Here is a 21,681-nt window from a genome sequence, read left to right as displayed (position 1 = left end):
ATTACCACTTCCTCTAATCTCTGCAGACATGCACACAAAGCAGTCAGCCCCAAGGGTCACAGGTCTGCTTTATAACCTGTAATCAGAGCCCTCTATTCTCTTCTTCAATATTTTAGCAGGCTTTCCCACTTACAAATTCCTGGATGCAAGGATGGATTAATGGAGCCTCAACTCGCCTTCATTTGAAGATTTACACCTCTTCATTATAATGGTGAGGGAAAAAAAGGGCAAGTTAGTGTATTTGCCTTTCACTCCAGTCATCTCAATCATCTTTCACAACTTTAGTATATTGGTCTTTCTGGTTGAGAAGCAGCACAGAAGTGTTCAAGACACTGGGAAGGACAGGGAACATACAAGTGGTACTGAGAGGACTGATTAGTTCAAAGGACTGGCAGCTAATAAAGGCCTGGTTGCCGCATGCACTTTCCATTGTCCACTACTGAGCACCTGATCGCTGCACTTCCACCGCTCAGGCAATCAGTGCATCACCACCAGAAACAGAACTGCATCCTGCATTGAAACATTGACCTAATACTTTTCCAATAGCTACAAGACTAGATTTTGTGTACTTTGGCCTAAAAGGTCAGCTGCTCGTCAAAGTACATTATTTAAAAGGAAACCAATGATATTTAAGTTTCTGAGCAAGTAGCAGTGTTCTTTGTTTGTCTGGCAGTGGCAGGAAGAGCACAGTGGCAGAGAGAAGAATGGCTAGCATAAAACAGGTGTTAGATCTTAAGTTTTACATTGCTTTGGGGGGAAAAAGTGCTATAAATTTACATGTTCAGAGCACAAGCAAAAAATTTTAGTATCTGTTTCATAGAGACTGCAGGTTTGGTTTAATATATACACACACATACAGGCAAAATTACAAGCCCGGGTCAAGCGAGAACTTGTCATTATACACTCGAGAGAAGGTAGCTTGACATTCTGTCATATTTTATTTTTATTTCAAACTAGAGCAAACTACAGGCAGAAATGGACACCTGCAGTAAGGACCACCTCTTCCAGTGTGTTATGTAAAACTTCTCAGGATCTCCTAATGGAGATGGGCAGGGTCACACTACACAGCACAAAGAATAATAAGGCTGATTTTGATGGATAATTTTTTCATCTCAACACCATGTAGCATCCGAAAATAGCCACGTAAAAGCAAAGTTCCAAGGGCTGAAGAGCTTTGTTTCATTTAGAACACTTATAGCATAAATTAGTTCCTAAATGAGGACTTCTGTGGTTTGTAGAGTTAAAGACATAACAAACAAACAAACAAACAAACAAAAAAAAAAAAAAAAGAAGAAGAAGAAGAAGAAGAAGAAATTCTTCCTTCTGGCCAGTTTTGGGCTATCAATGCCTCACTACCCAAGATACGGAACCCAGTAGTCTTCAAAATTTGAAAGTCTCAGGGCTACCAGGCAAAACTGAGCAATAATCACACTGAAATCTTCTTCATTAGCACAAAATTGAACACTTACCAACTGCAAACAGTCTGGAGTTTTGCTGTAGACAACAGGTCAGCTGCCGACTAAGCAACATTGATGCCATTTTCTCTTTTCTTTACTCAAAAATATTGAATCTTCAGAGCTTTATTTCCAGCTGATGTTCTGAAAAAAAAAACAAAAAACAAAAAAAAAAAAAAAACAAAAGAAAACATTTATGTGCCTATGGATGCAGCTACTATTACTATGCCATTGATTCCAATTTCCCTTCTCACTAATTCAAATCCAAAGAAACTGCAAAGATGGTCTGATGAATTACTGCTGATGTTCAAAGAAGTCTCAGGATTAAGATATGACCCTGAAGCTAAGTCCTGTCAAGGTGAGTAACTTTTACGTAAAATCTGTTTCTCTCAGTTTTAGTGAGGTCAAGAGGTAAAGATCATCTTCCATTTCCCATTGCTTTTCTGCTTTGTTCTGTGTGTTAGAGTAACTGCAGTAAACATTTTAAAAAACATTTCCAGCTGGTTTCTCGCATCAATGTGCCCTTTAGGTTCAAACAATTTATGAGAAAAATCACATCCGAGGTAAAAGAACTGCGGGCCAAATAAGAGGAAACTGAAGCCCTACCCCTCTCCCCCGACTTAACATTTTCTACCAAGTAACCCACAACTCTATGAATTGAGACTGAAAGAGCTGAGACTGTTTAGCCTGAAGAAGAGATGGCTAGATGGGGTGGGGAATCTAATTAATACATTTAAATACCTAACAGGAAAAGTAAAGAAGATGAAACCTGACTCTTTCCAGAGGTATCCAATGACAGGACAAGAGGCAAGGGGCACAAATGGAAATATAAGAAATTCTGTTTAAACATAACCAAAAGCTTTTTTACTGCGTGGGTGATCGACCACCGGGAGAAGTGGCCTAGAGAGGATGTAGAATCTCCATCCTTGGGTATATTCAAAACCCAACTGGACACAGTCCTAGGCCACCTGCTCTGTTGGAAGAGGGGGGTTGGACGAGCCTAACCTGTCTCCAGAGGTACCTTCCAATGCCAGCCATTCTGTGATTCTATGATTCTATCTCAGCCAATTAAATCTACAAGACCTCGTACAGTTCAGGATCACGAATGATAGATAATACGACTCTTTTTTTGTTCTGGATCACCTGCATAGAAAGCCTGGCTGGAAGTCATGCACAGATAGAACAGGTCATTGAAATATAGAGCATGCAGGTTAAAATTCAAACCTCATCCTTAAAACTCTGGTATCCTCTCTCTACTTAGGCCACTAGAGGTTCTGTTTGTCTACATATACACTAAGCTGGTATTTTTCTCCTCATTTGATTTTCCCTCCCCCAGAGGGTATAGGCTATTCATTAATAGCAGATTGCAGCTTGCAGTTCAAATGAAACATCACTATTACCTATAAACCTTCTGGTGGACAACTGTATCATAAATATGCTCTGAGAATATAGCTGCTCTTCCACCATAAGAAGATCATTTACTGCTTACATCATTCTTATTCCATCAATAAAATATGAAAATAGATGTTAATGACTAGATGCTAGGAAGAAGTTGATCTGCTGCTGCCACAATAGGAAGCATTTCTTACCCAACATTAATAGTTCAGATGCTCAATTTCTGTATTATCTTTAGCCAAGATAGCAGTTACTTCCCTTCATGCTTGAGTTTTTTCAGAATTGACAAAATAAAAAACTCCTTACCAAGGGACACCTATTAATTCTCTGACTGCATTACTTGGGTACAAAAATCCTCCCTAGGCCTTCCCAGACAATGCAGCTACCACTTGGTCTCACTGAATTTGTTCCGAGTTCAATTTAAAATTCAATGTATTTTGAAATCTGCCAAGGTGAACAAACACTTGCACAATGCTTGTGTGCACTCTGGAGAACATCATATTAGCTTTGTAAATTGTGGGTCAGAAGCACAGAGGGAATTAGAGTTACTGTGTGTAGAAAACAGAAGCTTCACTTACAAATCAATATTCACTTAATTAATTCATTAATATTTTTCACTCTCAGCTCCTCTCTTGAGCTGTGCTAACTTTCACGTAATCAGTGTGAAAAAATACCCCCGACCACATTTCTTATCTCATGATCATTCTCTAGCAAAAATAAACGTGCGCCTAAGTCAGTGAAACCACCATAGCAGTAACGAGTTGTTAAACAGTGAATTGACCCAGCACCTCTCACAATGATTAACCATCTTCATGTCCTCTGCTCAAAACTATTTATGCGAGCTTCAGTTCCCTCCTTAACTTTGCTCTACAAGATATTACCTTTTAAAGGTTTCTAGGAACCCGTTAAAAGTTAACTTAGAGTTAGCTTTGTAGCAACCAGCAGAAGGGGCAATGCAAACATAGTCACGACAGAAGGCTTAAACGTGTCCCACCATGACTCACTTTATCAGGCTAGTCCCCTTTACAATCACTTCTCTTGGCTATTTTGCTGTAAATTGGCTAATCTACCTTCCTACAGTGATGAGATGCCTCTTCACAATCAAATCAAATGTGCTTTCAAGTCAAACCCATTATTACCCAGGTCCCTCAGCAGTACTAACTAATCCTTTCCTATGTGAAGCAGCTCCTACATTTTTGCTCCCAGAATACTATTTTATCTCTTATTGATATTTAATGCTTACCTAAAATTCTTTAAGGGTTAAAATATTTATAAAAGGCTCAACATTATATTTTGATATGGTACTGGCTTTCTGAAATACTCCTAGAAAATAATTTATTGCAAGGGGTTTAAACAATAAAATAGCTTAGCCCTAATTTTTCTTCATATTTGTTATATAAAAGGTTTATAGTTTGCAGTCAGAATAAATCATGTAGTATTGCATTTGAGCTTAACTAAGTCAACTCCATTTCTATCTCCACTGAACACAGAACTTCTCATAGAAGATCAGCAGGCATGATCGGTATATTTATTATTTTGTTATCATAATAAATCAAATGAATTTTGACTTCATTGTGCATTTCTTGACTAATTTCCACTGGCCTTCTTGTTGCCATCAGCAGCAGCAGAGCTTGGAAACCAAGAGAGATCGGTTCCAGTGCACATGTCAAAACCACAGGAAACAAGGACACGCTCTGTCACCACTGCTACTTAGCAGCAACTGCTTCCAGTTTCAGATTTGCTCAGTGAAGTATTTCCAACAGTTTTAGATATCACACTGTAAGATGTGTGTTGAAATACAATTCTTTGATTTGAGATTAAACGCTATCCATGGTTGGCTAGCAAAAGTCTTCTCTAAATATCTTTCCTCTAAATGCAATTGTCTGAGCTGCATAGGACCATTGCTACAGATGACTATAAAAAGCAGCAATTCTGAAGTGAATGCTAAATACATTAATTTTGCAGATGTTCTGTTTGTTTTGTGGGCACACATACATTGCAATTTTGTGACTTAAACTGTATTTGATGTTCTTTTGGTGCAGAAAATTATTTTCAAGAAGGAAGTTCAAAATAATTTACAGAGCACATGAAATGCAAAGATATGTGGATTCTTTTTAAAGTATACAATGTAAAATCAGATTTATGAAAAACAGCAGCTCTTAAAATTATGTTCTGAGAGATTATCTCTAACAGGCAGTATTAGTTTCTAGGACTGACAGCAGTTACTTCGTAATAGTAGCTGTAGCCTATTGCAAACATACAATGAAACACTATTTCTGTGAGCTAACAAGGTGTGCCTGTAGGGAGAATCACTGGAAAAATAAAATAATTAGTGAGGGGCCCCAACATTCAGGGGGGCTCAATGCAGGTACTTCCCTTGAAAGCTAAACCATACAAACTAGTTTGTTCATAAAATCCCTTCTTGCTTGCAGAGAAGCTAATTCAGCATGATGCCTGTGTTTCAAACTGCAGCTTGCAAGATCCTGCCTCTGCAAACATCCCCAGGATATAGGCAAAGCTAAGTGGAACGTGCACATTGCAAGACAGGGGTGAGAAGTCAGCATCACAGATTTCTATCCCATTCTCCCTGCTTATGCAAAGACTTAGAAGCCTGTTTTAAATTCATGGGGGCACATTCATCTGTCTCTCAGTTGCTCCAAACCCATTTAACCAGGAACAATTATGTGGTTTAGAAACAGTGGCACAAGCTGTACACCACAATTATTCCACAAATCTGCACAATAGGTATTTGAGGCAAGGGATTGGGAGCTAAAGGCAAATGAATCTCTTTGCTGTTTTCACTTGCTTTACTTTGCTAGGATGTATAGCAGGAATGGTATCACCAGGCTATACATCAGTTGTTGCAAAATGTAAAACATCCTGAGCTCTCTGTTAATCTCCTTTGCTTGGATTCATCATGGTGGGAGAACAGCCCAGGAGAACCCCCCAGAGGCTTATTCACTTCCTGTGCGGCTCGAGGCTGCGGACAGGCACCAGGGTAGCAGCCCCAGGGCCTGAAGGTCTGTCATTACGCACACAGCAGGCAGCCACCTGCTTCCCCTCGGCCCCTCCATCAGCCAGTCCGAGGGCAGCGCCAGAAACAAACACTCCAGAAACCAAAGAACCAGCTTTGTACCCCAGGCTGCCCAGTGACCGCCCTCCTGGCAGCAGGCAGGTTTCGATGGCTTGTAAGGAGGATGTTTATCATAAAGGTGAGAAAGTTCTTCAGTTCACAGCTCACCACACTTTGTATTTTCCACCTTTTTTTTCTAAACAGTGGAAGAAATTGCAGATCGAGAGACCACATCAGCTATGGTTGCTGTTACTGAAACGGAAAGCAATGCTGACAAGCATGGCAATGCTCAGGTAGCTGTGTTGTAACTGGACAAATACTAGAGAGCCAATTTTCTTTCAAATTAAAAGTGAATTTCCTAGGATAGTGAGTCCAATTGCATTCATACGTTAAGGTGAAAATCACCGCTACAAAGACAGACCACTTGCTAAAGTGTTAGTGGTCCAATCTTGTGTGTTCTGTTTCCCTCCTGTTAGCTCGTTTCTCCTTTTCTAACCTTCACAACGCTTGAAGGGACCTGATCGACAGCTCTGCAAACAGCCCCTTTTCTGAAAGGGGATCAGACTAGAATATACTAGGGAATAGAAAAGAGGAAGCCTGGAAAGCATTTGGATAATGGGACCACAATAAAGGAACTAATAAAAAGGAGTCACAGAGTCACGTGAGCAGCGACCATCTCAAATGCAGTCATGTGCTGTAAGGTAACACAGAGATAAGAAGTTCTGAAAGAGAGGAAAAAGGTAGAAAGGCTGACAAAAAAGGAGTGGATGGGACTGCAGCCTCTGAATAGAAGAGATGCATAGTTTCTGGCCTCGTTCATGTTGTCAAAGGAAGAATGGGCCAACCTAATGGCATCCCAATAGCTACATAAAAAGATTCTTTTTATGACAATATTTACATAAAAAGATTCATTATATAACACACGCTATTTGAAAAACGCACCGTAATCATTAAGTACCATCCCTCCTTCCTTTGGAAAGGCAGAAATATCCATTTCCTATATCTCAAAGCAGGGAAAAGTTGAATGACTTAACTAAATATCAGTGTTAACAAAAGTTTGGGGTGACACTAGAAATCTCGTCTTACTGCTTTAGTCACTTTTCTTTGTTATTTTTTTAAAACCCTAACAGCACACTGATGTATTCAGCTGCAATTCACTTGATCCCAGAAGAAGAGTTAAGAGTTCTGTAAAGCCTATGTAGTTATCAAAGTCTGAATACATACAATGAAATAATAGCTCTTTTTACTTCAACTGGATTTTTTAATGGCATATTTTACTACCACATTTCACTGAAAAATTTTTGGTTAGTTTAGGACAGTATTTGCAAGAAAGGTTTCAGAATATCACCAAGAACTTCTAGTGATAACTACAGATAAAGTTATCTGAAATTGTAATGGGAATAGGAAAGTCCTGTTAAGTGACAATTACATGAAAATTTCCATCTAGTATTCACATAAGCCTAGCATTACAATTTCCATCCAGTGCTTATATATGCTCAGTACCAGAGCTGAAATCTACCATCCTCGTGAGACAACCCAGAAAAGAGAAACAAGCTGTTCTTCACCCAACTAGGCCAATCAAAGGTCACAGCTTTGTATTTCAAAAGCAAAGGTGGTCACAAACAGACCATAATGTCAAGTCTACATATCAGGATTGCTACAACTGAGCCATTCTCTGCAGAAAAGGTCTGCTGGATTCCTACAAGACAACCCATACATAAAGAGACTCCTTGAACATTTACAGATGACAATAAAAAAAGAAAGAAGAGCAAAAATGACTATTACCAGTGAAGGGTGAGTTCGTCCTTGGAGAGTACATTTCGCCAAAGCGTTTATCACCAAGCAACACTGAGAACGTAGCAAGTGATGGCTATCTGCCAACACATACCTGCATCCACCACTAAAATTGATTTTTAGACGACAACAACATTTCAGAAGTTGACAGCTGGTTTTGCCTATTTATTCCTCTAGTAACCTTACAAGCTTTCTGGAACAGGATGTAATTGGAATCTCCATAATTGTACTGAAGTTGTCAAGGACACAGTTGTCATAGCTACAAGTAAAGCTCAAGTTTCTGTTATTCATGGTTGCTTATTTATTTATTGACACCAACAGGATCAAACAATCCCACTGTCGTTCAGAAGAACAGAAATAGGGAGATCAGTTTCATCTTTCATGCCTTGACAGAATGGTGAACATTACACATGATAGTATGTCTTTCCTAATAAACTGGCTTTTTGCAACACTACCTTCTCTCACTCTACATTCAGCTGCCATTCAAATCAGTTTTGAAAACAGCAGCAAAAGTCCAAAGTAAGATGCAATACACAAGAAAAATACCTGCATTTATATAGCTCTTCTTTTGGAAATCTGTACTGTACATTAACCACCATGACGCAGCAATACTAACCTGACTAACCAGATAAACAATCAGGTCAAAGCTGAATCAGCAGCAAAGCTAGAACAGAGAAGAACATGTATCTTCCCTTTTGCTTAGTACCAATGCCTTCAGACCTTCCATCAAGTTTTTTAAAAAAAATCATCTGTAGTTAGAAGCGCAATTACAATCATGTTTCCAGGTCCTCCTCCGTAGATGTTTTGTAAGGTGGGTTTGGTGGTTGGATATGAATACATCTCCCCCAGCCCCTGTTTTCCATCATTCCAACAAAAAAACGACTGCTGGTCCACACTCCAATGAGTATAGATAGATAGGAATGATGCAGTTACAGCACTATGGCAGTAGGATTCGGATAACACCGAAGTTTTCAGCAACTCATCTTTCATTTAAGAACTGCTGAAGCTGCTAAGAAAAATGTGGTCTAGAAAGCATCTGCTAGAAATTAGACAAGTTCCAGAGTTGTAACTAGAAATACCTATCTTATTGGCATAAGTGGTATGTTAGAAGTGTATGTATAAAAGTGTTTGTTAAAAAAAAAAAGAGCAAGTACCACCAAGTCAATCTGCTATCTCAAATTTAAAAAATAGCTTTTCATTCTTTAATAGTTCACATAGTAGAATTACATTTTGCTTTGCTGAGCTATGCATAAGACTCTCTCTTGCTAAACCTGCGTATTTTAAAATCATTTTTTTTCTAAATTAAGATGGCAACAAGATAGCCAAAACCTGACTGTCAATCTCCTGACATTTCCCATATCAAAACAGCCCAGTTTTCAAAGGGTTAAACAACAGAAGTCATGACACAGATGTGCTTTTCAGATTAGCTGCTCCACAAATATGCTGTAGTTTTGTAAAAATTAAAGTATTATTAAATACCTTTAAGTGAAGCTTCTTCCAAGAAAATTCAATTTTATTCCTTCTAAAATTTTACTCCTTCAGCATCCCACCATAGCCTCCTAAAAGGTCATGAAAATAGCTAGATAAATAGCACTAAATGTATTTTTAAAAGCATAGTTTATTCATTTCTTTCCCAAAAATGTAAAATAGCTCACTCTGAGTTAGGCTGTACCAAACCATCAAAACAAGGCGAACAAATGTGAGAGAGTGCTCTGGCTTCTCAAGGTGACCTGCTTTTCATCTGAAGACAGAGAAATGCAGATGCATGAGGGGGATTTCTGTTACAAGTGGTCCAGCAAACAGGCAGTTACACACACAAATGTTCATGATCATTTTTAAACATGTGTATGCTATATGCACATGCCTACCTATACATAGAGCCACACATTCATCTTTAAACAAAGAAAAACATTCCCCTCCAGGAATGAGAGACTCTGTTTGTCATCATACAGAACACATCAGAAAACACCCCTTAAAGACTCATCACAATAGATGCGCCAGCCCCTAAACCACACACACAGAAGTCAAAGACACTTACATTAGTTGGATGAAAATTCCTGGTTCTCAGCTTGCTGCTCTTCCATTCACTTTAAAATAGGCTGCTGTTGACTGCGTTCCTGAGAAATATCATTGCTGTCAGCTGCCTTCAGCAACTGCTTGTGATGGCTAGCAGTAAGAACATGGATCATTCAGGGGAAAATCCCAGCAGTAATCCTGCAGTTTAACCGGGGGAGGGAGGGAGGGAAGGCGGAAGGGAAGAATGCCCCCTAGTTTAATAAAACCAGCTCCAGCAAACTATCTCACACTCATTCAAATCCGAAGGAGAACCGTATCTAGCTTGCTTCAAACCAGTTAATACTTCTCTGCTTCCTACCACATGGATGTAGCCCATTAACCCATGCTCATTTGATTTCATCTGAATGCCTTCTCGGTAGGTTTCTAGAAATAAATTACTGAGATTCAGAGTCAGAATGTATTAGTGTTAAATGGATTAGTTTTCAAGAACTGTGGAAACTGAATAGACAGGTTTTGTCTTTAAAATCCTGCCTTCTACTTTTTGCAAATATCACAAGGGTATCACCTGGGCACACCAGTATTACAAAATAATCAGGGTTCTGCTTGTTTCCTTCATATTCTGCACAGACAGTATAAAAACTAGTATGCATCATATCACCACCTCCCATGGAGCGCTACTGGAGATGTAAAACAAAAAAGCTGCTAATATTCACCTAAAAGCAGAAATTCTGCAGTAACAGTAACATTTCCTTTTAAATCAGGAGTTCAGTGTCCTGTTGGCTGTGCTGGAAAGCAGAGCACACTGGAGTGCCACTGCCAGGTTGCCATGGTGCCTGCAAGGGGGGAGCAGGGGGAGAGAGGCAAGAGGAAAGATGCACCAAGACGCAGGAAAAGGCTGAGCCGGCTCAGTTTTAAAACAGCGTGACAGCATTTCAGCCCAACTATTGCATGGTTGCTGTGGTAACCAATGAGTGAAAATCACAGAGGAGATCTGTAATTATTACAAGTGAGATGGCGACTTACCCAGTTCAGTAATCAGGACGTTAAAACGACTCAAGCTAGGATGCACCCTCAGCCGAAGGAGGAGCTACGCGGATCCCCCCTGGAGTAAAGGGGGGTGGGCAAACAGGACCATGCTGGCTGCTCCAGCAGGACAACACCAAACACGGGCACAGTCCTGGCGGTGACAGCTGGTTCATGCTACACAGCCCAAATACTCCAGCTGTGCTATGCTACGTTTTTGCATCTCTGAGGAGCTGTGAGCAGCAGCTCCGCTCTGCAGCACTCGCACACACATGATGTAATGAGGGAAGAGATGCAGCTTGGCTCTAGAAGAACAGGAGTGAGACTTGTGCTGCCCTGGCTTACCAAATACCTGGCTGTGCTGTAAGGAAAGGTTTAAGACAGACAGAGAGAAGGAAGATATTAGAAGCAATAGATAGAAGCAAGATCTTAGAAGTTAAACTACAAAGACAGAAGACATGATGCTTAAAGGAAGAAGCTAGGATCCCTGGCAATTCAGAGACTCCAGGACTGATATGATCATGAACTGCAATTACAGCAATTCACTTGTTCCTTCGCCTTCCCTTAGTGGAATAATAGCACCAATACAGATGATTAGTGTGACTATGGTGACCAGCCTGCTCAAATACCAGAGCGAGAAGGGACACAGAGTCATCCAGGCAGACCAAACACACTCTGCAGTCTCTCTCCACTGTAATGTTGTCCTGACGTATAATTTACATGCTAACAGACATGAAGCTAACATCCCCACAGCCAGTTTAAATCCATTATAGGAGTATATGGTTTAAAGTTACTATGTTGCTCTCCAGAGTACTCCTGGACTAAGTGGACAGTTGATCATTCTGTAGACAGACTGCAAATGGAAATAGTGTAACGCCAATAATGAAGGGAATAGGACATGGCTCTTTTGGTTCTCTTCTCCTGAGCCTGTTGTCTTCAATCCCTGTAACTACTAGCAGCTCCCAAGGAAGCAGACCAGGCTGTACTCATTTGTAAGACAGACACTATAAAATCTCCAAGTAATAAGCTGTTGATTTGATCCACAAAGACTGAAGCTGATCCCTTACCCTATTTCATAATTTAAAATCTGTTATTAATTACATACACAGTTTTTAAAAAACACATCAGTTATCCCATGCCCTGTAACCCTAACTATAAATGACTTATTTAAACTTCCCTATACTGGTTGCCAAAAAGTAAACTAAACTGTTGATTTTTAAATGAACTTGTTAACTAGCTAATCTATCACAGAAGAGCAATAATCCTATTTAGACAAATGGTTAGCTCAAGGACACATCACAAAGCAGAGGAGCAAAGACTGAGAAGAGTTGGAGGTATTTATATTCATCACACAGAAAGCATTAGATCTAACGGGAATTCACCACATCAGCAACTCATTACTACACTAATAAGCTGAATAATCACGATCACCAGCTCCTAAGGGTGCACTCTCAGGAGACCCTGTTATGGAGAAATTCCTGTACCTCTACTGACTGCTACTTTATAAGATGCAAGGCTAAACTTGTTAAGCAGCATGATCTTAGATAAAAAGTTTTTACTGGGAAGTACTACGGTGGTGCTGATTATATGTCAACATCATTGAGAGACTCCAATCAGCACAGTGCCTCGGTCATGCTAGACAGTGTGCAATTGCTTGGAAGCATACTCTGAAGACCTTAAAGACTAATCCAGTACTAGAGACTTTTATTTTACGTTTTCTTTTGTTTTAATCCTTGTATCAAATGGGTCCACACTGGACTGTATCTTCCTAGGTGAGGCAGACGTTCCTGTTGCTATGGATGGCTGCTTTCAGCCCCTTAGTTCGCAGGGTCACTTTTCTCTGTCCGTATTTATCCAGCTTCATGGGTTGGATATACAAGCCAATGAAGTTGTGAAGTTCTGTTGCAAGACAAACTCAGGAGTCTCATCATTCCCATGTCACCGATTCAAGGTAACTAACAGCTAAACACTTTTTAAAGATGTATTAAGAATGTGCATTTCACAAAACTATGGATCATAACAAGAAAACCATTGACTTCAATTTGTTTTAATCAAGAGCATGTTCATAACGAGGTCTATTTGAACAGTTTGTCATTGGAAAGGACACAGCCAGCCAGCCATAGAAACTGTATAATCTGCACTGGTATGCAGTTCCCCAAAGAAGACTCGTTACACAACTTTTCACTGTTAGAAAATAATCTGCTTTAGCAGGATGCTCATTCAAACGCATGTTTTTTGCATACTTTTTTTATGTATCAATATTATGTATTCTGAAAAGTAATTAAAAAAGGATGACGCAAAGCAACAAGAGGATCAGGAGTTGGCAAGATTGGTCCACAATACAAAGTAAAAGCATAAAGTTAGCATAAGAGATGTTTTGATTTGTATTGAATACAACGTAAGGTTTAATTATATTATCAACTGATGGATTTCACTGCAAATAATCCAAATAATCAGAAATTTCCACAGAGAAACCTTACAACCTCCTTTAATCACTGGTTCACACAACAGAAAGCATCTGTTACAATTTGCTAGGAAAAAACAAAGCATTTCAAACAATACACAAAGCTACAGTACTTGAGTAAAACTCAGTATCCAGAAATAGAAGCTCTTACGGGGAGAGGCAAAAATGTCAAAATCCTAAACATCATATACTCCCGCAAGAAACAAGGACAGAAGACATTAGTATCAAGAAGTAGAGTGCAAGGCATGCCAGGATGCACTGTACTCTATTCCTCTTTCAGAAAACTCAGTTGGCACAAGATTAAAAAGCAGGCCCTGAGACCCCAAACTTTTATGAGGGGGGAAAGCAACACTCTTTTCAGGTGCTTGCCATCATCCAAAAAGGAGTAAGCACTGAACTGGAGTGTCAAATCAACTTTTATGTACTCTGAACAGTGATTTGATTTCAACTAGTCAAAGATACACTAACGCAGGGGGCCTTGTATAAAAAGGCACCTCATAAAACAAAACAGTACATAAACAGATACTTCTTCCAGTGCTGGCTCCCAGTACTGGAAATCAACCTTGAGGGCTGCTACAGAGAAGGGATGCAAGGCCTTAGGGGTTGTATCGTCCTCATCAGCCATCTGATGCTAAGAACTAGACGTCTGTTTTAAGAGACACAAATGTATTGTTGGCACAGCTTATAAACTTTGGTGTTCCTTCCACTAATAAAGGGTATCGCCAGCTGGATGAATCTGCTTTTGCAACTCTGGGGAGAACATGGACAGGTACAGAAGCTTGTAGTCCAACACTGCCTCACATTACAAATGTGTAACAATGCTTAAACTAACTGGTTTACATGTATAACTATGTTTTTCTAAAGCACAGTTTATGACTGTTGCTTTCACATTAATCATCTACGATAACTGCAAATGATGTAATCACTAGCTTCCCTTTAAATATATTTAAAAAAAACTTTCAATACAGTTGGAAGAAAACAAAAAAGACTAAAATGTTGACTAGAAGTTAATTATAAAAATCTGAGCAGGCGATATAAAGAGAGATAGATAAGAATTTTATTTGGACACAGAGGACAACCATGAAGGGCCCAAGAGAAAATAAAGAGAAGGATTGCTTAGTTTTGCATATGCAACACATTGCAGCCTTTCCAACCTGTGGCTGGTCAGAACAGTGTTTCCCACCCTAGCACATTCAATAAGTTTACACTAAGCTTACAGAGATAGTTTTCTTCTTTAAAAGGAGAAAAACAACACAGGGATATTTACCACAACAAAAAAAAACATTTGAAGTTAGGATTTCTTCTGGTGGAGAGATGCCCATGCGTGAAAGCCTGAGGCTGAACATGTGCGAGGACACACCTGATCAGCACCACCTCGGAACCAGTAACTATGCGATATAACACGCACTGGCATAGGGGAAAACAAAAAGTCTGATTTAGGACTGCAGGTGCCAAAGTTCTTTAGACACAATCAGATAGGAGAACTTCACATTTGAGGGGAGGAAGAGGAGGAGAAGGAAGGAGACACGGGAATCGAGCGAGATTATGATGAATATATGATGATTATACTATTCAGAAAGTCCCACTATTGCCTAATTGTTCAGGAGTAGGTTAACGAATAATAGTTGGGCAGGTTTTCAAAGCACTGTACAAAAAATAAATATATACTCAGTGCTAATTTCAACACTCAGTCAAATTCCCCAGAATGTATCAAAATTTGTTTTCAGGCTCCAGATGGACAGAGAAACTGCTACCAGTCTGATTCAGCAACATACGTATTTCTCAAGTAGTCCCTTTAATATCACTGGGCTCATTCACAAAGCTGAAATAGTGAATGAGCCAAAGCACTGTATTGATTTAGAAGCATAGTAGTGCGGAAAAGCATATCTGAATGACCCACCAATGATCAAAATCTGTACTGAAAAATCACCTATTTTGCGGATGGGGGGAGGGACAAAAAACCCCACAAGGTTCATAAACTATTTTTATTTCCTCCTTATATATTGCCCATTAGACAAAAATAATGAGCCTTTTGCATTACTGCTCTTCACACAACTATCTGGACACAGATTTGATGAGATAAATTGGACCATACTGAGTACATTAGTGTGTGTACGGCTAAACTCCATGGTTAAGGCTAGCTGAGCTACATCTGTGCTGCAGCCTACACTCTAATGACAACATTGACATCCAGATTGACAGCTGTCTTTTAAGTCTGCTACATGCAAACTATGATTTTTATGGATTTGAAGACTATGTTGTCTTTAGATATTTAGTAAACTTTGGTTCGTTTTGTGTCAAGTCTTTATAAAAGTTTCTGTTAAGAGTTGAGCAAGTCCAGATTATATACTAGGGTCAGAGAAAATGGAGCTGGAATCAAGAAACTTTGTTGAAGGAATCCTCAGGTAACTGATGCTCAGAGAGGCTGCATAAATGGAGGGCAAGAGCCACAAAAGCCCAAGATATCACACCAGCCTATCTAAAAATCACATAAGATACTCACACTATTTCTACTTCACCAAGCAAAAGACCTATTCTCCAGCAATCACAGACTGACACAAAGGATGGTCCTTAATTTTCAGAGAGTTCATCTCTTCCCATAAGCAGTAGTTTGTCCCATCAAACACAAGGTGACAAGTTTTAAGACTGGAGTTACAGCAGATACATGCTTGTCAGATATTTAAGCAGAAATAGGTGAAGGAGAAAACTCTTAGGTCAAACAAGACAGTCACCTATTAAAATCACACTGATCCTCGTATCACTTAAACAATGTGTATTATATCGCTAAAAGTCACAAATAATAGAGTGGATTGGAATTACAGATAGCCTAAGAAGAATGGAAAACCAACCAATTTTTAAGAGTTTGGGAAACGTTTTCTGGAACATCCTCTTACACACACTCTGTATATGTTCTAAAAGTCTGTATGTGAACTACACACTTGCAAGAATTACCCGAAGCCAGCTTCCATAGCGCCACCAGAGTGTGACAGCACAACACGCCTCACCTCCCACATGGAGCTTTTCAAAGCATTTCTCTGCCACCTCAACTCATTTTCAGCAATCAAGATAACAAACACACATTCTGCAGTTTTGCAAGTAATCTAACTCCGATAAGGAACATCTGTGGGTGCTTTAAGGGAATATACTGCAAATATGGACTATAACTATGAATACGAAGCAACAGATCAACTGGCAATACCAGTAGTCTTAGTATGGTGGCACATCTAGGAGACTGCACTTTCTGCCAAATACCACACTAGTGCTATGACAAGTACAAGAAAAGACATCTTAATATAAGCCTTCCAGGGGCAAAGGGCAGCAGCTATCCTTCATAACACAGCTGCCAGAGGAAAGCTAGACATTTTTGCACTGTCAGACAACCCCATCTCACTTACTTCAATATCATCAGAAAGGCTCTAACGAACATTAGGAGAGACTGCTGTATTAAAAAGAGATTGAGGTAAGTCTATTGCTGGAGTAATTTTTTGCAGCTCCCCCCAACTTATTACACAGACTGTATTCATGCTGGAGAATAAGAAACAACGAGCTATGAGTTTGATTTGGTTATTTACTTTTTAAATGGTGTGTTAAAGGAAACATAAAATGTTTCAGTGATAGCACATAACAGTAAGCAGCATCAGTACAACTGGCCAGAAGATCATCTCAGTGTTGTCCTCTACCCTCCAGTCCTACTTAATCTGTCTTTCTCAGACACATCAGGAGAGCACTGTTGTAGTAGCTCAAAAAATGGTTAAAATTTTTCTTCATAACATCAGGACAACTGCAGGATTTAACACTAATCAGATAATTCTTCTTGGAAGTTACTAATTCCGTATCCTTTTTTAACCTTTAGAAACACTGAGTCAGTATTATCTCAAGCTGGACCTTTTCCCTTTCTTCTGTTAACTACTGACAGCAGCGAGGAGAGAACCAGAGGTCGAAGTTTCACAGGAGACAAAAGGAATGCTGTTGCAAGTCTGCAACGCATGCTCTCGAATTAGAACACAGAGGACCAACTCTGCAAGGTTGCATATGGATTTTGACCTGATTTAATGAACAGTCCCTTTCTCCTCCCCTCTCCATTCAAAACAATAAAATTAGACCCAAGAGCTGTTTCCATCATTTAATACATAGTTCTGGGACATGCCTTCCCTTCCATATTTTCTGCCTGTATCTCTGTGCTGCAAGATCAGTGGTAATAATGAGTGGTGAAAGCATAATTTAACTACTCCTAAGATGATATGCTTTATACAAGTGCTCCATCCAGAAGTTACAGGCTCGCTAAGCCAACTTTTCAGTTTGCTTAAAAATCTATTTTACACGATTGATTTCTTAGCACACAGCAAGGATGAACTTTAGATTTCTGGTTTCCCTTTTAGATTTCCTTTCTTAAAAAGGAAACCAATCTTGAAACTCACAGAAGTTTGTTATTTCACTTGTTACGGAGTTAGCCTAGGGATTTCAGAAAGACAAGATCACCTAAATGAAAAAAAAATCATAAATAAAGATATTTTGTTTGAACTATACAGGACCTTTGCAGATCGAAAAGGCAGACATAGATGCACACATCAGACAGTGAATTGTATACACTCAACCTAGAAAGTGTTCATTTCCCTATCTTCCCTTTTCTTACTATTTGCTTTTTTGCCTTCTGTGTTTCTATTTTTTTTCTACGACGACTTTCCCTTCTACTCTCCTCTGTCTGCCTCTGCTCCAGCCTGGTTTCAAAAGCTTTGAAGAATTGCATGGGCAATTATTTCATTTTTTTGGTACATCTGGCTTACTCTACATAAACCAAAACCACATAAAACCCATGACCACAGAAAAATAGTTATTAAAAGGGATACTGCTGCAGTGAAAAGGTAATTATGGTAGCATTCAGAGTGTATTCCCCCCCCCACCCCCCGCCTTTCTTTGCCTTTGCTCTGGGCATTCAGAAGCTGCTAATATGCTGGTGACAACACACCTCACTGGGATGGGGTTAGTCATTCTGCTGCTTTCCTGGATTTGTCAAGAAATCTTCCTATCCTATGCTTTACAAGGGTGGTAGCACCATCTCAGGCTGTCTTCTAAAAATCTTCACTTTCAGTCTTGCTCTCCTGTTATCTGCATAGCTTCATCCTCTATCCATACCAAAGAATTCCAGTTCTGAGAGGAGCCACCAGATAACCCTTCAGAACATCCACTGTAGTCACAAATTCAACCCAGAGAAAATAAGGTGCACTAGTGAAAGGAAATAACCAAGCAATATGTGGAACAAGAAGTCCAACCAAAGCAGCCACCATTCTGGACACAATGTTAAAACATCTTCTACATTTCATGTTCATAATCAGTTCTATTATTCTGACTGAACAGAGTGCCACTATGTCAAAATCTATAGAGGGGCAAAAGAACAAACTCCAGACTCATTCGCGATGGCATAATGGTCCAAAGTGTACCCAAAATTAAAAACGAGTAGCTTACAGCTAGCATCAGAAGGGGGTATTTTACAACCACTTCCTTGGTCATGTAAAAATAAATACTGATGAGAACTTAAAACAAGTCACCTATCTCCTGCTACTGGAAAAGGCACTCCAATAAGAATTAGTATTTTGAACTTCAAAACTGGAAGCAAAAAAAGCACATCAATATTTGTTAACTATAATTGCTGCAATGCACAGATGGCTGCTGGGATCACAACGTTCTTCCTAGCCAAAGCCCCAACAACATTAAGAATCAGACTCCTAGCATTACTTGTCATTATCTCTATTTGCCAGCACCTTCTCCTCTGAACAACAGAAGCAGGCCCTTTTTTATGTTTTTCTTCAGCTGCTTTTTACCAGCCAGGGTAGAAAGTACCACCTTAAAGCAATTACCAGCAGCATTTCCAACAGGGACTGTGGAGTACACCTATCCCTTCAATACGAGCCAAGCCCATCCTCTGCTTTTCCACCTCCGCAAGCACACCCTCACTTTGCAATCCCATTTCCCTTTCTAAGGAGCATTGCAGTAGTTACTTTCAAGCCAAAGACAAGTTTTGCTTTGAGAATGCCGAGGTGAAATACTGGAGGTAAAATGCATCCCCCTCCCGCCTGCTGTTTGAGGACTGTCACTGTAGGTGTGCTCAGCAGCATGCTTAGCCTTAAATGATGAAATTGGTAAGAATTCAGAAGTCATGGCCTTTTTGCCCTGCTGACAACACTGTATAGTCAGATTATGCTCTGGCCTCTTGCCAGGAAGCATCTCATGCCTGAAATCCATCCTGTTGTGCAAAAGTAGTTTGTTTTGGCTTATAAACAGCTTTTTAACCTGCAGTATTCCCTAATTCCCAGTGAGGCAATCATTTTTATCCTCAGACTTATGCAGTGAGACTTACGCTGTTCAAAATGATTAAGTACAAATTAATTCCTTCCATCCTACTCACAGTATCCTAATTTTTATTTGTGTACATCCCAGCACTAGTATCAAGCAAGCACCTGGCAAGGAAATGCATCATCCATGCAAGAGGCAGAAACAGAGGTGACATAACAAGATGATTTGTTCACATATTAGGCATCTAACATAAAGAAAGGCTGACAGATAATTATATTTGTTGAAGCATAGTACAAAAAAAAATACTGCTAATAAAGTACACCAAAGGTGATTCAAATATTTAATTTACATGTCACTGTTTACTTTATTTCCTCATATTTTTGCATTAATTTCAGATCAGTCAATTTAAAATCTACCAGTTGATTTCATTTATGTTTACTGCCAAGGTATGCTGCCAATCTTCACACACTACACTTTGATAAAACAGGAGGCACAAATTGGCATATTGTTCCAATGTTCAAGGACCTTAAATCAAGGTTGAGCTTGATGCTACACAAATACAGGTGAGAGATATTATTCTTTCCATTCCCTGCAAAATACTTTTTTCCTATTTTCTCTGTTCTCAGTGCCCTCTACATGCCTATCTTCTTACATTATTTCATTCAGAAAGAAGTGTTGCAAGGCCAAGAGGCAATCTCTTTTTGAAAACATCTGTAGGTTTGTTTCATTTGCTGAAGGAGGAAGGGGGAGGAAGAAGGGGTGATTTAATAGCAAGATTACAGGAAAAGAAGCCAGCATGAAATCATCCACAACCAGGGTACAAATTTCCATTAGCAGCTGAAGCTATAGATAGCTCCATCTGTAGATGGAGATGGAAAATTGAGCCAAACATCAAAAATGAAACATTATGAAAACATCACTGCTAATTTCTTTTCCAAACACCCACTGTTTTGTTCTGTGAGAAGCCAGTAATGAAACCTAGACTGCAAGGAAAAAAAAACAAAAAACAAAAACAAAAAACCCAAAAAACAAAGCATACAAAAAAACCCTCAACCTCCTTCCCCCCTTCTCCAACACTACGTGCTGGAAATTCACATTCTTTGATAACGCTACTCCATAACCATAAATATATCATAATGTTTTATAGCCATCCAATCTATCGGGAAGTAACCTGTGCACTTCAGACTGGCACAAGATGTCAGCTAACAAGGGTGGCAGCACAGATGCTCTCACTTTTTCTTTCAGTTTATCTTGTCCTCCCTTTCAGCTTCCATTTCCATACCAGCAGGTCTTTCAAACAACAGGCTAGCATATGTTCTACTAGACCTGTTAAAAGGCTATAATGGTCTTCATCAAAGCATTTATTATTAGAACTGACAGACGGGACCAAGCGTCCTCAAAATAGACCTAAGACACAACAAAAGAAAACAATAGCAACTACTGCTTCATTATTGATGTTAGTGCTCTAATGAGCACTATTGAACCAAATATTTTTAAGACAAATTGGCATTGACAAGACTATGGAGAGAGGAGGCTTCACTAAGAGATATTCAAGAGTTTGGAAAGCTGTGAGGGAAGACCAGTAGAAGCGGGCAATACATCCACGCATACGAACGCTCAATAAACCAAAGGGAGCAATGGCTGGTTTTCCACAAAGGCAGTCTCCTCTGGCGGCTGAGGAGCACCTTGCTGCTCAGGAAGCCGTCCACCTCCATGACCCAGTCACAGTACTGTCTTCCTTATGTGGAGCCTCCCAGCAGCTGCCCTCAGCCCACAGAGCCAAACAGGGAAAGCACACATCACCAACTGGATTCTGCTGATGTATTTTAGCAGGTGCCAGGTAAGTATTGCTTAAAGACCTGCTCAGTCTCTTTGCCATCCTCTAGCCAGCTTCCCTCCCCAGATCTAGATAGAGGTGCATTCCAAAAATCCTGATAGTTAACTAGGCCACGTTTCAAAGTCCAGCCATTCTGAGTACGCTGCTAAAAAAAACTCCTGTGTAAAGTAAAATTTTAGACAAGTACCACAGTTCAAAAACAGCATACTTTCACTTAAACTTGTAAAATTAAGATTTAACTTTGCATAATTTGATGATGGCATAAAAATTCTAATCTAAAGATTTTTTAAAAAATGTTTTGCAGATTAGGAAAACTAGAGATAAGATTAGAAGT

The 21,681-nt window shown here is 39.5% G+C and overlaps 1 protein-coding gene across 2 annotated transcripts in view; it reads right to left on the bottom strand.

The window, feature by feature from the left end:
• Window positions 1-21,681, bottom strand: part of ABAT (4-aminobutyrate aminotransferase) — a 61,448-nt gene that overhangs the window by 34,419 nt on the left and 5,348 nt on the right. Inside the window, exon 2 of one of the 2 annotated variants that reach the window (XM_062587817.1) lies at window positions 1,470-1,598. The exons of the other annotated variant lie outside the window; for it this stretch is intronic. Within the exon in view, the coding sequence (XP_062443801.1) occupies window positions 1,470-1,539 (70 nt within the window). The 5' untranslated portion in view covers window positions 1,540-1,598. The remainder of the gene's footprint in view (window positions 1-1,469; window positions 1,599-21,681) is intronic. 2 annotated transcript variants of the gene reach the window in all.

This window comes from Rhea pennata, chromosome 15 (assembly GCF_028389875.1).
Source record: "Rhea pennata isolate bPtePen1 chromosome 15, bPtePen1.pri, whole genome shotgun sequence".
NCBI classification, from domain to species: Eukaryota; Metazoa; Chordata; class Aves; order Rheiformes; family Rheidae; genus Rhea; species Rhea pennata.
This window is presented reverse-complemented; position numbering and strand designations above follow the sequence as displayed.